General features: G+C 40.5%; 1 protein-coding gene across 5 annotated transcripts; it reads left to right on the top strand.

Annotated features, from left to right (window-relative positions):
• Nucleotides 1-1,093: 1,093 nt before the first annotated feature.
• Nucleotides 1,094-10,620, top strand: syncrip (synaptotagmin binding, cytoplasmic RNA interacting protein). 5 transcript variants are annotated; one of them, XM_083688600.1, is made up of 12 exons: nt 1,164-1,277; nt 2,810-2,969; nt 3,650-3,768; nt 3,862-3,969; nt 4,349-4,462; nt 4,691-4,867; nt 4,989-5,124; nt 5,438-5,643; nt 6,283-6,432; nt 6,553-6,674; nt 6,844-7,210; nt 8,786-10,620. In XM_083688600.1, the coding sequence occupies exons 2-12, from the start codon at nt 2,810-2,812 to the stop codon at nt 8,822-8,824; spliced, it is 1,698 nt and encodes a 565-aa protein (XP_083544726.1). In that variant the 5' UTR covers nt 1,164-1,277; the 3' UTR covers nt 8,825-10,620. The 5 variants fall into 5 exon arrangements, with proteins under 5 accessions (XP_083544723.1, XP_083544726.1, XP_083544725.1 ...); XM_083688599.1 differs by having other exon boundaries at nt 8,783-10,620; XM_083688598.1 differs by having other exon boundaries at nt 6,844-7,367; nt 8,783-10,620.
• The last annotated feature ends 1,160 nt before the right edge of the window (nt 10,621-11,780 follow it).

Here is an 11,780-nt window from a genome sequence, read left to right as displayed (position 1 = left end):
TTTTTGGGGACACACTTGTAGTGTTTTTGTTCTGTCATAAAATAAACACTTGACTCTCTGCTTTTTGATGCCAAAACTTGCCCCCCTGCCTGCACCCCAGGTTGCTGTGGTCAGACCTACCATTTGTCCACAGAAAGAGGAAAGTGTGACTGAAGTCATCCAAGGATTGCAAGACCAGTCTCCAGCAGAACCTACACTATTGTCCCAAGAACATCCTGGTTCTGTAAGTCTTTTACACCAAAATAACCTTATTCTTGATGTTTTTTAGGTTCTGCACCTCAGATCTAATTGGGTTCAGGCATGGATGAATATGGCATAGATGTACTCACAATTTTCTCTTGCATGATAGGTACCTAATGTCATGCAGAGCGGTGACGTGCTGCTTGATCTTCTCAACTCTCTGGTGGCTGACCAGGAGGCAAGGTCAAGCAGAAGACAGCCTGTGTCTGAAATCAGGGCTGAAGTGGGAACAGACACTGAATCTGATTCAGAATCTGATACAAACTCAGATTGGGATTTATCATCTGATTCTTCATCATCTGATTCTTCATCTGATTCTTCATCATCTGAATCTTCCTCTGATTCTACCTCAGAATCAGATTCTTCATCGTCTGACACAGATTCAGAGTCTGAATCAGATTAATACAAATAAGACAGACAGCCATCGATGCCACTGTGGTTCAGTCTTTTCCAAGTGTACTTCGCTTTATTAAATTATGCATATAGGATATTGTGACTGACTGTCTTATTTTTGGGCAACACCTGGGAGCTCACTGCACACACTTGAAGTAAAACAAGGAAGCACAGATCAACCCCCCCCCCCAAAAAAAAAACCCCAACAACAACAACATTATGCTCATCTGTGAAACTGACCATTCACTTTGTTATAGAGAGATATTAAAAAGTTAGCTTATTTTGAAAATGCATTTATGTATGATAGGAAATCTGCTCCAACATTATTTCCTGGCATTTGTCTATGTAGTAGTAGGCCAATGTTGCTTTGTGGGGTGACTTTGCTACCTGGTCTGTGCAAAAACCCGAGCCCCTGGCCCCCCGCCTGTGCAGGCTCAGCTGTGGACCAGCCCGTGTGTGTCAGATGCAGAAACCCCATAGATGTGAGTACACTCGCGCAGAAACGTAGTCGCCATTTTACATCTACGGGAGTGAAAGAACTCAACCGGACCTACGCCGGGGAATCGTAGATATTTTCTTTTTTTTTTTTAACACCCTGATATCAGACGAAATCAGCACCGCGCAACTTAGTGAATAATCGGAAGGCAAGTAGCTATTCGCTAATATGTCAACGGGTTAGGATAGTACGTGAAGTTGTCTGTGCTTCCAGTGTTTTCAAACAATATGGAAAATGTCTTGTATGTGGCCATGGAGGCTAGTAAGCTAGCTAGCTCGGACTAGGAGGATAGGATATTCCTACCCGGCATTTTGAGAATGGATTCCCGTTCATGGACTAGCTTTGTGGCGGCACGTCAGGATTGCTACTTTGTTTTTTTGTAGTAAATTGCAATGACCCAACTGGTGCTGTGTATGAAATGTCACAACTTAAGAAGTAATTAGCTACACGAGCTAACCCTACCTAGCATAAGCTCCTTTAGAGAGGCGTGGCTAGATGGTGAGGACTTTCAGATGGTGGTGATGCTGTATTCATACTATAACAAAAACACCCATCGTCTGTCTGCCCTTAGTCTACTGTAAATCATTGTATAACGCCCAAATGTCACTGAAGCTGTTTCATAAGCATTTCCATTTCTATAACAGGTCGCACTAGCAAGATGTGTTATTCATGCGAAAATGTCATTTCTGTTCCTTAGTCTCATGGTCAATTTGATATTCACTTTGCACATATTTAGTAGGCTTGCTTCAGCTTATTATTATCCTTATGCCAATTTTCCCACTGCATCTCCTTTTACAACTTTTAAACTACGGTATTCACACCAATCCAACTTTACAACGTGCAGAGAGGTCCAACTCGCGTTGCTATGGTTTTGATACCTATTCACTTTTTCAACTCAAAAACTCTTATCTATTAACATCGTGGCATGCTTATTTGGGCCAACATTCTGAGAGCACCATTGTAATTGCAACTGCTATGAAACTTTCACAATTTCTGGGAGACTGGCAGAACACATTCTTAAAATCATTACACAACTCTCTACCCACTCCACTGAACTATCCCACACTCATCCTGTCTATATCTATCTAACCGTCTGTCTATGACATCTGTCTGGCTATACTACCCTCTGACCAGCTTTTACCAAACCATCTTTAAACTTTTCCCACCATCAAACTAAGACTTTGCATGCCCACAAATGAAATGTTCTTCCGGAACTTATTTTTCAAGTTTTGCATGCACTTGTTTCTTTTTCTATTGGCCAGAGATTGTCAAATTTGTACACTAACACTAATTGCTTGACAATAATAGGCCTGGTTCACTTGTTCAAGACAATGACAGTCTACATTGATCGCATCTATAATTGTATTTATTTGAACAGTCCTCCTTTGTTTTAGAAAATAAGTAATATTGATACACCCATGTTAAAACTATGACACTATTCATGACAATGAAAATGCTTAGCATGCTATGTTTAAGGCCTGTAAGCCAATTTGGCCCTCATCAAAGGGGGGGAGGGGCAGCTAAAGGTGAAACTGGGTTGGCTACAACATTGACATTACAGTTATGCATTGCAAGTGCAGTAGGTAAAATGTATTGTTTTGAACATAAGAAAAGAAATAGTTTTAATCTCCTTTGAACATCCTCAGTTGTCAATTAATTTGACTTAATGCATTTGCACAGATGTCTGAAGACATGGCTACTGATCATGTTAATGGGAATGGTACAGAAGAACCGATGGACACGGCGGCAGCAGTTACCCATTCTGACCACTTCCAGACTTTATTAGAGGCTGGTTTACCGCAAAAAGTTGCTGAAAAACTAGATGAAATTTATGTAGCAGGTAAGCCACATTCGATCAACAAAACACTGTTATTCTCATTGATTTTTTTTCTCAAGTGCATGTTCTGATCATTCAACTTGTATGAAGTTTGTATTAACATATCAAGCAACTTTATGAGGTTTTCCTATCAAAATGGGTACTGCAGAATTGTATGAGTGTACATTTGAGTATGTTGTCTAGGCAGAGCTGAGATCAAACAATTGCTGAATCTGGATGAAAGTCTTTTCAGGATTAGCACACTGTTATAACAGAGAAGCAGGAGGGGGTGTATCTAGATATGGTCTCAGGGGAATCTTGGGCCAGCTGGGCATATGCAGGAACAATAGCTGCAGCTGTCTGAGGCTGGAACAGGTGATGTCCCCCAAAAGCACAATGTGTGGTGGACATGCCAATTATGATACAGGATTGCTTGTAATAACTTGTACAACAATAGCTAACACTTGTTATCAGAAAATATAAGTTGTCTTGGTTGTTGATGCTGCAGATGATGTTTGCACCCCCCCCCCCCCCCCCCCCCTAATTGAAATTGTCACCTAGATGATATCTATTCTCAAATCTGAAGTAACTCAGTATTACTGTGATGGTTTACCGCTGAGATCTGATTAAATATAATGTAATGACTGTCTTGTGTTGTCAGTGACAACCATTTAGTTTAACCTCTGAAATTCTCTCTTCCACAGGACTGGTAGCGCACAGTGACCTAGATGAAAGGGCTATTGAAGCATTGAAGGAATTTAATGAGGAAGGTGCACTGCAAGTCCTGCTTCAGTTTAAGGAAAGCGATCTGTCACATGTGCAAGTAAGTGGACATTGTATTACACTTCGTTGGGGATAATTTGATGTAAGCCACATTATGGCAGAGGTGTCCTAAACCATGAACGTTCCTTTACAGAACAAAAGTGCCTTTCTCTGTGGAGTAATGAAGACTTACAGACAGAGGGAGAAGCAAGGGACCAAAGTTTCAGATCCCACAAAAGGACCAGATGAAGCAAAAATCAAAGTATGTCAATACCAAGAAGTTTACATTTCATGCTCTTTCAAAGAGATTTAAATTCAAAGATGTTCAATGGTTATTTTTCTTCTGTCACATTATATCAAAATCAAGATGAAAGCCTAGCTGTGTTTCACTGTATATATTGTAGATGTCAGTCTGTCTAATAGTTACGGGGAATTAAATTTGAATTCCACCTACAATTAATCAGTATTATACCTATATGTGTATATGTCCTATAGATAACTGATCGAAGGTTCGTCAGGTCATGCGTCACTCCTGGCTCCACCAAAGAGAAAGAGAGATTTGTTGGGAATCGGTAACAGTCAATCTATGTTTGTGCGTAGTAGCAAAATATTGATTTATCTTTTTCTTTTGACAATGGTAGACTTTGCTTGAGAGGACCAGCTACACACTGGATGTGACAACAGGTCAACGGAAGTATGGTGGCCCCCCCCCAGAGTCTGTGTACTCAGGTGCCCAGCCCACTATTGGAACAGAGGTAAGATCTTCTCATAAAGTTGTCAGTGAGCAAACATTACTGTTTTGAATGAGACCATCACATTTCTACAGGTGTTGGCTGGTTTTGCCTAATGATGATGGTTTTTACTTCTGAAGTGACGTTTGTTTCACTGAGAGCAGCTCTACTGTCTGCTACTTTATTTGTATTAGATGTTATGGTCATGCGTTTTAGGCGGTTCCTTCATTTAATTATTTTGTTCTTTTCCAGATATTTGTCGGGAAAATCCCTCGAGATTTGTTTGAGGATGAGCTTGTCCCACTTTTTGAGAAGGCGGGGCCAATCTGGGATCTACGGCTAATGATGGACCCTCTCAGTGGCCTGAACAGAGGTTATGCCTTTGTCACTTTCTGCACTAAAGAGGCTGCCCAGGAGGCTGTGAAGCTGGTAAGTGTCTCCCTGTGCCCCTTGATCTCCTGTGCTGTCCACTTGAATCATAATTCTGTGCCATGTTTGTTTGATTTTTGTGTTGGATGTCAACCTTATTGAATTTGAACTTCTTCCACAGTGTAATAATCATGAAATTCGCCCTGGCAAGCACATTGGAGTGTGTATATCTGTTGCCAATAACAGGCTATTTGTCGGCTCCATACCCAAGAGCAAAACGAAAGAACAGATTGTGGAGGAGTTTGCTAAAGTCACAGGTAGGAAACTTTATCACCGCTGGGTTTACTGTGCAAATTAGAATTCAAATCAAACTTTAAAATGGTCTCTGTGTTTGCAAGACAAATATTGACTTTTCTCTTCAGTTTGACAACTAATTTACTATTCACTGTCATTATATTGTATGTTTCTTTGATGATAGTCTAAGACTGACAGTGGTTATCTAATTCAATAACATAATGTAAACCACCTCAAGATGGGATTTGTTGTGTTAGCCATTAGTAATAAGGGATAATGTAGGTGCAACACAGTGCAAACCTAACCAACCTCTTCCTCTCCCAACCCTGCAAACAGAGGGTCTTAACGATGTCATACTGTACCACCAACCGGATGACAAAAAAAAGAACAGAGGCTTTTGCTTTTTGGAATACGAAGACCACAAAGCCGCTGCCCAGGCCCGGCGCAGGCTACTCAGTGGCAAAGTGAAAGTCTGGGGAAACGTGGTTACTGTGGAATGGGCAGACCCTATCGAGGACCCTGATCCAGACATTATGGCCAAGGTAAACCTGAGCGATCTCCTGATTTGAAATGTGATGAGGCGCAACATGAATGAGGGTTATTGTAGCACAACACATCACTGGTGCTAATTCAGCTTCATTTGAGACATCAGACCTCTTTTGTGGACAGGGATAATTCTTTTGACCTGTTTATAAGCTTTAGTTAGCTTCACTTCTGGCTTGCACAGTAAAGCGATTTACAATGCAATGGAATTGTTCCTTTCATTCACCAAAAATTGCGTTTTAAAATTATCTTTGAGTCAAGGTAAATTGCATCAATTCAGGTCAATTCCTACAACTCCCAAGATTTCATTCTCCCTCCCACGCGAGGCCCTTCTGTTGAACAACACAAGAGCTAGCGCGTGCTGCTCTCTGGGAATCACTGGCGTGGTAGAGCAGGGTGAGAGTGCAAAAACTCTCGTCTGACATATTTTATGCAAGAGTTTTTTCGGAAGTAAACAGACCTCGCATTTCGACAGCGATGGTGCAGCTGCATGCTAAAAGATGACATTTCTAGATGGTATGCATTGACCAGAAATACACATTAAAAGGGATTTAAGTTAAGTGAGGAGGAGGGCACTTCAATTCATTCCTAACCCTTTGCCTTTGGTATTTTAATCCCTTTTGTATTTTAATCCACAGGTCAAAGTGTTGTTTGTCCGAAACCTTGCAAACAGTGTTACGGAAGAAATACTTGAAAAATCCTTCGGCCAGTTTGGTAAACTGGAGCGAGTGAAAAAACTGAAAGATTACGCCTTCATTCACTTTGATGAGAGGGATGGTGCAGTCAAGGTACTGATATACAGGTGTGATTGAGTATGAGAACTCAAAGCTGTAATGTAAGCACATTATAATGCATTGAGGGTGAGTAATGGTATGATAGCTGTAGTTGCTTGTCATTTTTCACCACAGGCGTTGGCAGAAATGAATGGTAAAGATCTGGAGGGAGAGCACATTGACATAGTTTTCGCAAAGCCTCCTGATCAGAAGAGGAAAGAACGTAAAGCCCAGAGACAAGCAGCCAAAACACAAATGTAAGAGTGTCTCCAAAGCGTTTCTAAATGTAAACACCTTTGTCTATGATGTGTTTAGTGAACTCACTCCACTTTTAAAAGTTGCTTACTTGAAGCTATGGTTCCATGTACTGAATGCATGTGTGTTGAAATTGTGCGGTTGTCTCCCCTCTACTTGTGTTTCTCCCAGGTATGATGATTATTATTACTATGGGCCCCCTCAAATGCCCCCTCCTTCCAGAGGCCGGGGTAGAGGTGGTGGTAGGGGTGGGTATTCATACCCCCCTGACTACTATGGCTATGAGGATTACTACGATTACTATGGCTATGATTACCACAACTACCGCGGTGGATACGAAGACCCCTACTATGGCTATGATGACTTTCAGGCTCCCAGCAGAGGAAGAGGGGGCAGGGGTGCACGGGGTGCTTCGCCATCCAGAGGCCGCGGTGTTGGCGCTCCCAGGGGCAGGGCCTGCTTCACTCAGCGAGGTGGTCCTGGATCAAGCAGAGGTGCGCGAGGTGCCAGAGGAGGTGTGCAGCAGAGAGGCCGCGGGGTACGTGGTGCGAGGGGTGGCCGCGGTGGAAATGTAGGAGGAAAGCGCAAAGCTGATGTTTACACCCAGCCAGATTCCAAACGGCGCCAGACCAATAATCAGAACTGGGGCTCTCAACCTATTGCTCAGCAACCGCTCCAAGGGGGTGATCATTCTGGTAACTATGGTTACAAATCTGATAACCAGGAGTTTTATCAGGATTCTTTTGGGCAACAGTGGAAGTAAAACAGTAGGGCTTTGATTACACATCTTTTCTAGAGGCGTGATCTGATTGGCCCTTAATCCCTACGGTTGCCTCTTTTTCAAATTGGTGACATCTGGCAAGAATTCTTTTGTATATATTTTAATAATCCGCTTGGACTTGGAACAGTAGTCACACTCCCACCTGCTTCTGGCGAACTGGTTTTATTATTTTTAAGTTGATGGATGCGATTCTCGTAATCAGGTTTGAAAATTTAGATTTGCAATCATGTGCTCCAGCTGTCTATTTGGCTATAGTATTATGTATGTTTTTAGTGACTGGTCTCCCTGTCTTAAGTAGCTGACAGCAACAAAGCTTATGTCTCCTAATCATGTATTTAAAACAAATGAAACTACAATTTGTATGTTACAGAAGATAATGCTAGGAAATGGCGTGTCTTGTTTTGGAAGAAAAAAAAGGACTATAGTCCAATTTTTTGGCTTTACATTTTGGCTTGTATTCTTTGCTGTTTGTCTGCTTTAATAAACATACACACACAAGTGTACAAAACCTCAAATTGTGTTGCAAATTCATGTTTTGGCAAATTCTCTCTTTAAATTGCCTTCAAATTTAAGGCTCCTTGTGGAAGAAATGGACCAAAGGTTTGCCTATGTTAGCCACATGCTGCAACATCACCTTGCATGCCATAAAATTCTAAATCACTATAGTTCTATAGTCGGCATCTTTCCACAATTCAGGTGTTATGTATGTGTAGTGACATACTCGATTGAGTAAAATTTTCAATTCAATACCATACCTCAACAAAAAAAGTTAAAATCTCACAATCTTCAAAATCTGTCTCTGACAGCCACCTAAAACCTGTCATTAAAGTATCTGTGGCTACTGAGAGAACACAATTTGATTCTTTTTAGTGAAGCTTTTCTTGTCCCAGAAGGATGTATGTAGTTATTGGAAACCCTAACATTCTAATCTTGCATGACTGTCTCAAATTCAGTAATGGTGGGAGATAATATGCATGCATTGCTTGTTGTGCTTCTTACTTGTAGAGCAGGCATAACTTTTAACAGCCATAACTCCCAATCTTTCCACATCCCAACCACTTGACTCGAGTCATCTTTTAAGAACACAGCTAAGCCACTGTTCTGCTTGATCTTTTCTGAAAGGCATAGGCTTGCATGTGAAGCTTTAAGGGTGTGGACATCTTTGTGAATGCTTAGTGACACATTTTGCTTCTCCTTACTCAAGTACATTTGTTTTGTCTTTAATGTGCACACTGTTTTTTCTAGTTACTATCTTATCTTGTGTGTGGATGTTATGATTTATTTGATTGTGACCTCTCTTCTAATTGCATCCTTTTGTTACCTGACTAGCAGGGAAAAGGGGTCGAGGCCGGTCCTGACCTGTTACTATGAAGACTGACCTGCTATGTGGGGTTACACCGGAAGCTGCCAATGGATATGATGGTAAGGCGAACTCAATGGTCCAATGATATTCCAGCCTTACAGGAGCTCCCAGATATCTCCCAGACTGCCACATTAGAAGATAATCAGAAGAGCATACTCAAGTTGCTTGCTTGGACTTTTTATGTTTTTATATGAGCTTGTCACCACCCCCTTCACTGTAGAGTACTGAGGGTTTTACATTTCTAAGCCATGCCCAGTTCCGGAAGAATATTCCCCATTAATTTGCCCCGTCTGGATATTTAGGATTGATTATTGTAAAATAGGTGTACCTCAAATGCTTTTTCTTTGTCTGTAAATCTAGCCAATATCTTTAGAGTCTGCTTACTGGTTTAACATTTTTATAGTAATGTAACTTTAGCATTGTACATGTCACAACAGTAATTCGAGTCACTCTAAACTAGTGACTAATCTCAAAAGTTATTGAATGGGTTCATGCTTTCAAATGTGATAAATCAACACTTTCATACAATGCTAATGGCAAAATGAATGAGGAAATCTCATCCGGAACTGACATGACAAAACCTCACCACTCTATATCCCCAAAGATGATGCCATTTTAAATGATTGAATATGTTTAGAGTTCAAAGTGGACTACCCTCCCGAAATGAAATGTAGTATGTCTTTTGCACTTTGTCTAAGTTTGAAGTGGCTCAGTGGAGCTTGATGATGCTAATGTATATTTTTGTTCTAACTGCAGCTTTATGATGGAATAGACATGTTAATCTTGTTTTGATTTGGATTGGTTTTAAGAGAATGTTTTAGGTGTAACGACCTGGCATAAATGGTCAGGCATTCCAGGAAAGTGGTTCTTTTCAGAACCTTTCTTTAGAGGGTTGGTTAACTACCTCAGTACAGAGGATTAAACTGCCCCCTCTGTACTGTAAATAGGGAAACTTCATCGATGAAAGCAGGGCTTGTTCACCAAAACATATGCACAAGGGCAATAGCAGAGCACATGTTCTTTGCTTATTATAGGTGTGAGCTGTCAGTTTGACACTGCCAACAGTCAAACTGGGCATGTTAACTAATCTCATATAAGGAGCCTGAACAAGCCTTGCTGTCATCTTATTTTTTTACTGAATTAGCGACATGCTTCTTCAGAATATGTAGCTACAGCTACCGGTTGTATGATAGTTTAGGAAAATGTTACTTTTGTATAAGCTTGAACACCAGAAATACATCTACTTCTTAAGAGGCTTTGCAGTGTCCCTTTTCTTTCCTTGATGGGAAAACAGTAAGTCTTAACTTTTGTAATTGATCGCATCCCCTTGTGGAGGTTTGCGTACACAATTATGTTTGAAAGCCATCAGCCTAGTTTGTGTACAAACATTTGCCTAATCATGCACAACATGAAAGATCATTGACATCCAACGAGCTGCCTTTTTGTCACATTTGACATAATGTGACAATTGTCTTGAATCTACATCATGTTGAGCATGTGATTAGTAGCAGCATTAGCTGGAGATGACTGGGTTTATCCAGTTCAAAAGGGATACTGCAGCTTTTTTCTTTCTTTTTTCTCTCCACGGATTGCAAAAAGGAGACTGAACTTGATCAGGTTTTGTACACAGTTGACTCCCTCTTGTACACAGTCTGTATCATCACAAAACTCTTTTGAAAATGTTAGCAGTTTTAAACTATCGTTGGTGGCTAACAAGTGTTTTTGCATTCTTGCAAATAAATTGTTTTATACTGTAAAGTGAGGCGAGTGTAACTTATTTTTTTAATAAAGTTATTGACTTTCATCAGTGTCGTATAACTGATTGCATTGCTCTTGTGTTCTGTGTCCTTGTGTATATGGGAACTTGACAACTCCAACTGATCTCCAGCTGTTTGGTTTGTGTATTTAAATGAATAAAAAAACAAGTATACAGTAGTTGTCCCCCACAAATGATGTAGCTCCCCTCCTTGTGTGTTTTGGTGAAATTATTCAAACGTATGTTTTGTGGATTAATCTGAGAGAATAAAACAATTAATTATTATTTTCCTTTGTTGGAAATTAAAATTGTATAGCTGTCTGTGGACAGTATGTCTGATAATGGACTGTTTGATAGGGAAATGCATGGTTATACATTTTAAATTATTATATTTATACTGATATAATTCTTGTTTGACTATACTGATAGTAACATTATGGTTCAAAGTTTGGGTCAATCGGTGTAATTTCGGAATTTCAGTTTATTTACTATAGCACCCCCCTTGGGCCAATCAGTGTAATTGTCCCCCACAATGAAATTGTCGAGGGGACTATGGATCGGTCTCTGCCCATTCGTATGTCACACGCTTTGGCCGCGACACCACAGGGACATTTTCTACGCAACATGGGTGAATGATGCGTCCTGCCATACAGATGCGGCATTTACAAAATTACACCGAATGGCCAAATTTTGGTGCATGGTACGTCTTGCCATATAGATCCGGAGTTTCCAGGGGACGCCGATTCATCTGATAAAGGTTTTGGCTTAAGTAATACGTTGTTATCATTACAAACGTCAAATGAGGGTACAGAGGAGAGTACAATCATTTTAAAACGGACCTTTCGGCCAATTAACTGTTTTCAAATAATACTGTCAAATCCTTAAACATTAATCAAATAAGCTCCTCAAGATAACTTACGGTAACTTCGGTACGCTAACTACCTTCAAATAAACGCATAACTGTAAGAAGCAAGAGTGAATATGAATAAAATAAGCACTACACGTTCTGCTAACTTTTCAGATATACGTTTGAATAATTGTCACCAATTCACACAAGGAGGGGCGCTAAATCATTCGTGGGGGACAGCACTTTTACTGTACAATTGTTTTGTAAATGCCAGATCTCTATGGCAAGACGCATCATTTACCCAAGTTTCGTCAAAATTGTCCCAGTGGTGTCTTGAGATATCGCGTGTGACATACGAACG

The sequence above is a fragment of the Argentina silus genome (genome assembly GCF_951799395.1).
Source record: "Argentina silus genome assembly, chromosome: 17".
Taxonomy (NCBI): Eukaryota; Metazoa; Chordata; class Actinopteri; order Argentiniformes; family Argentinidae; genus Argentina; species Argentina silus.
The sequence above is the reverse complement of the archived record's forward strand: the minus strand, read 5'-3'. Positions and strand labels throughout refer to the sequence as shown.

Bases quoted from the DNA above. Each gene is read 5' to 3' on its own strand.
- syncrip (XM_083688597.1), top strand. From the start codon at position 2,810: ATGTCTGAAGACATGGCTACTGATCATGTTAATGGGAATGGTACAGAA. The intron at 2,970-3,649 runs GTAAGCCACATT...TCTCTTCCACAG, and splicing joins AGATGAAATTTATGTAGCAG to GACTGGTAGCGCACAGTGAC. The intron at 3,769-3,861 runs GTAAGTGGACAT...GTTCCTTTACAG, and splicing joins GCGATCTGTCACATGTGCAA to AACAAAAGTGCCTTTCTCTG.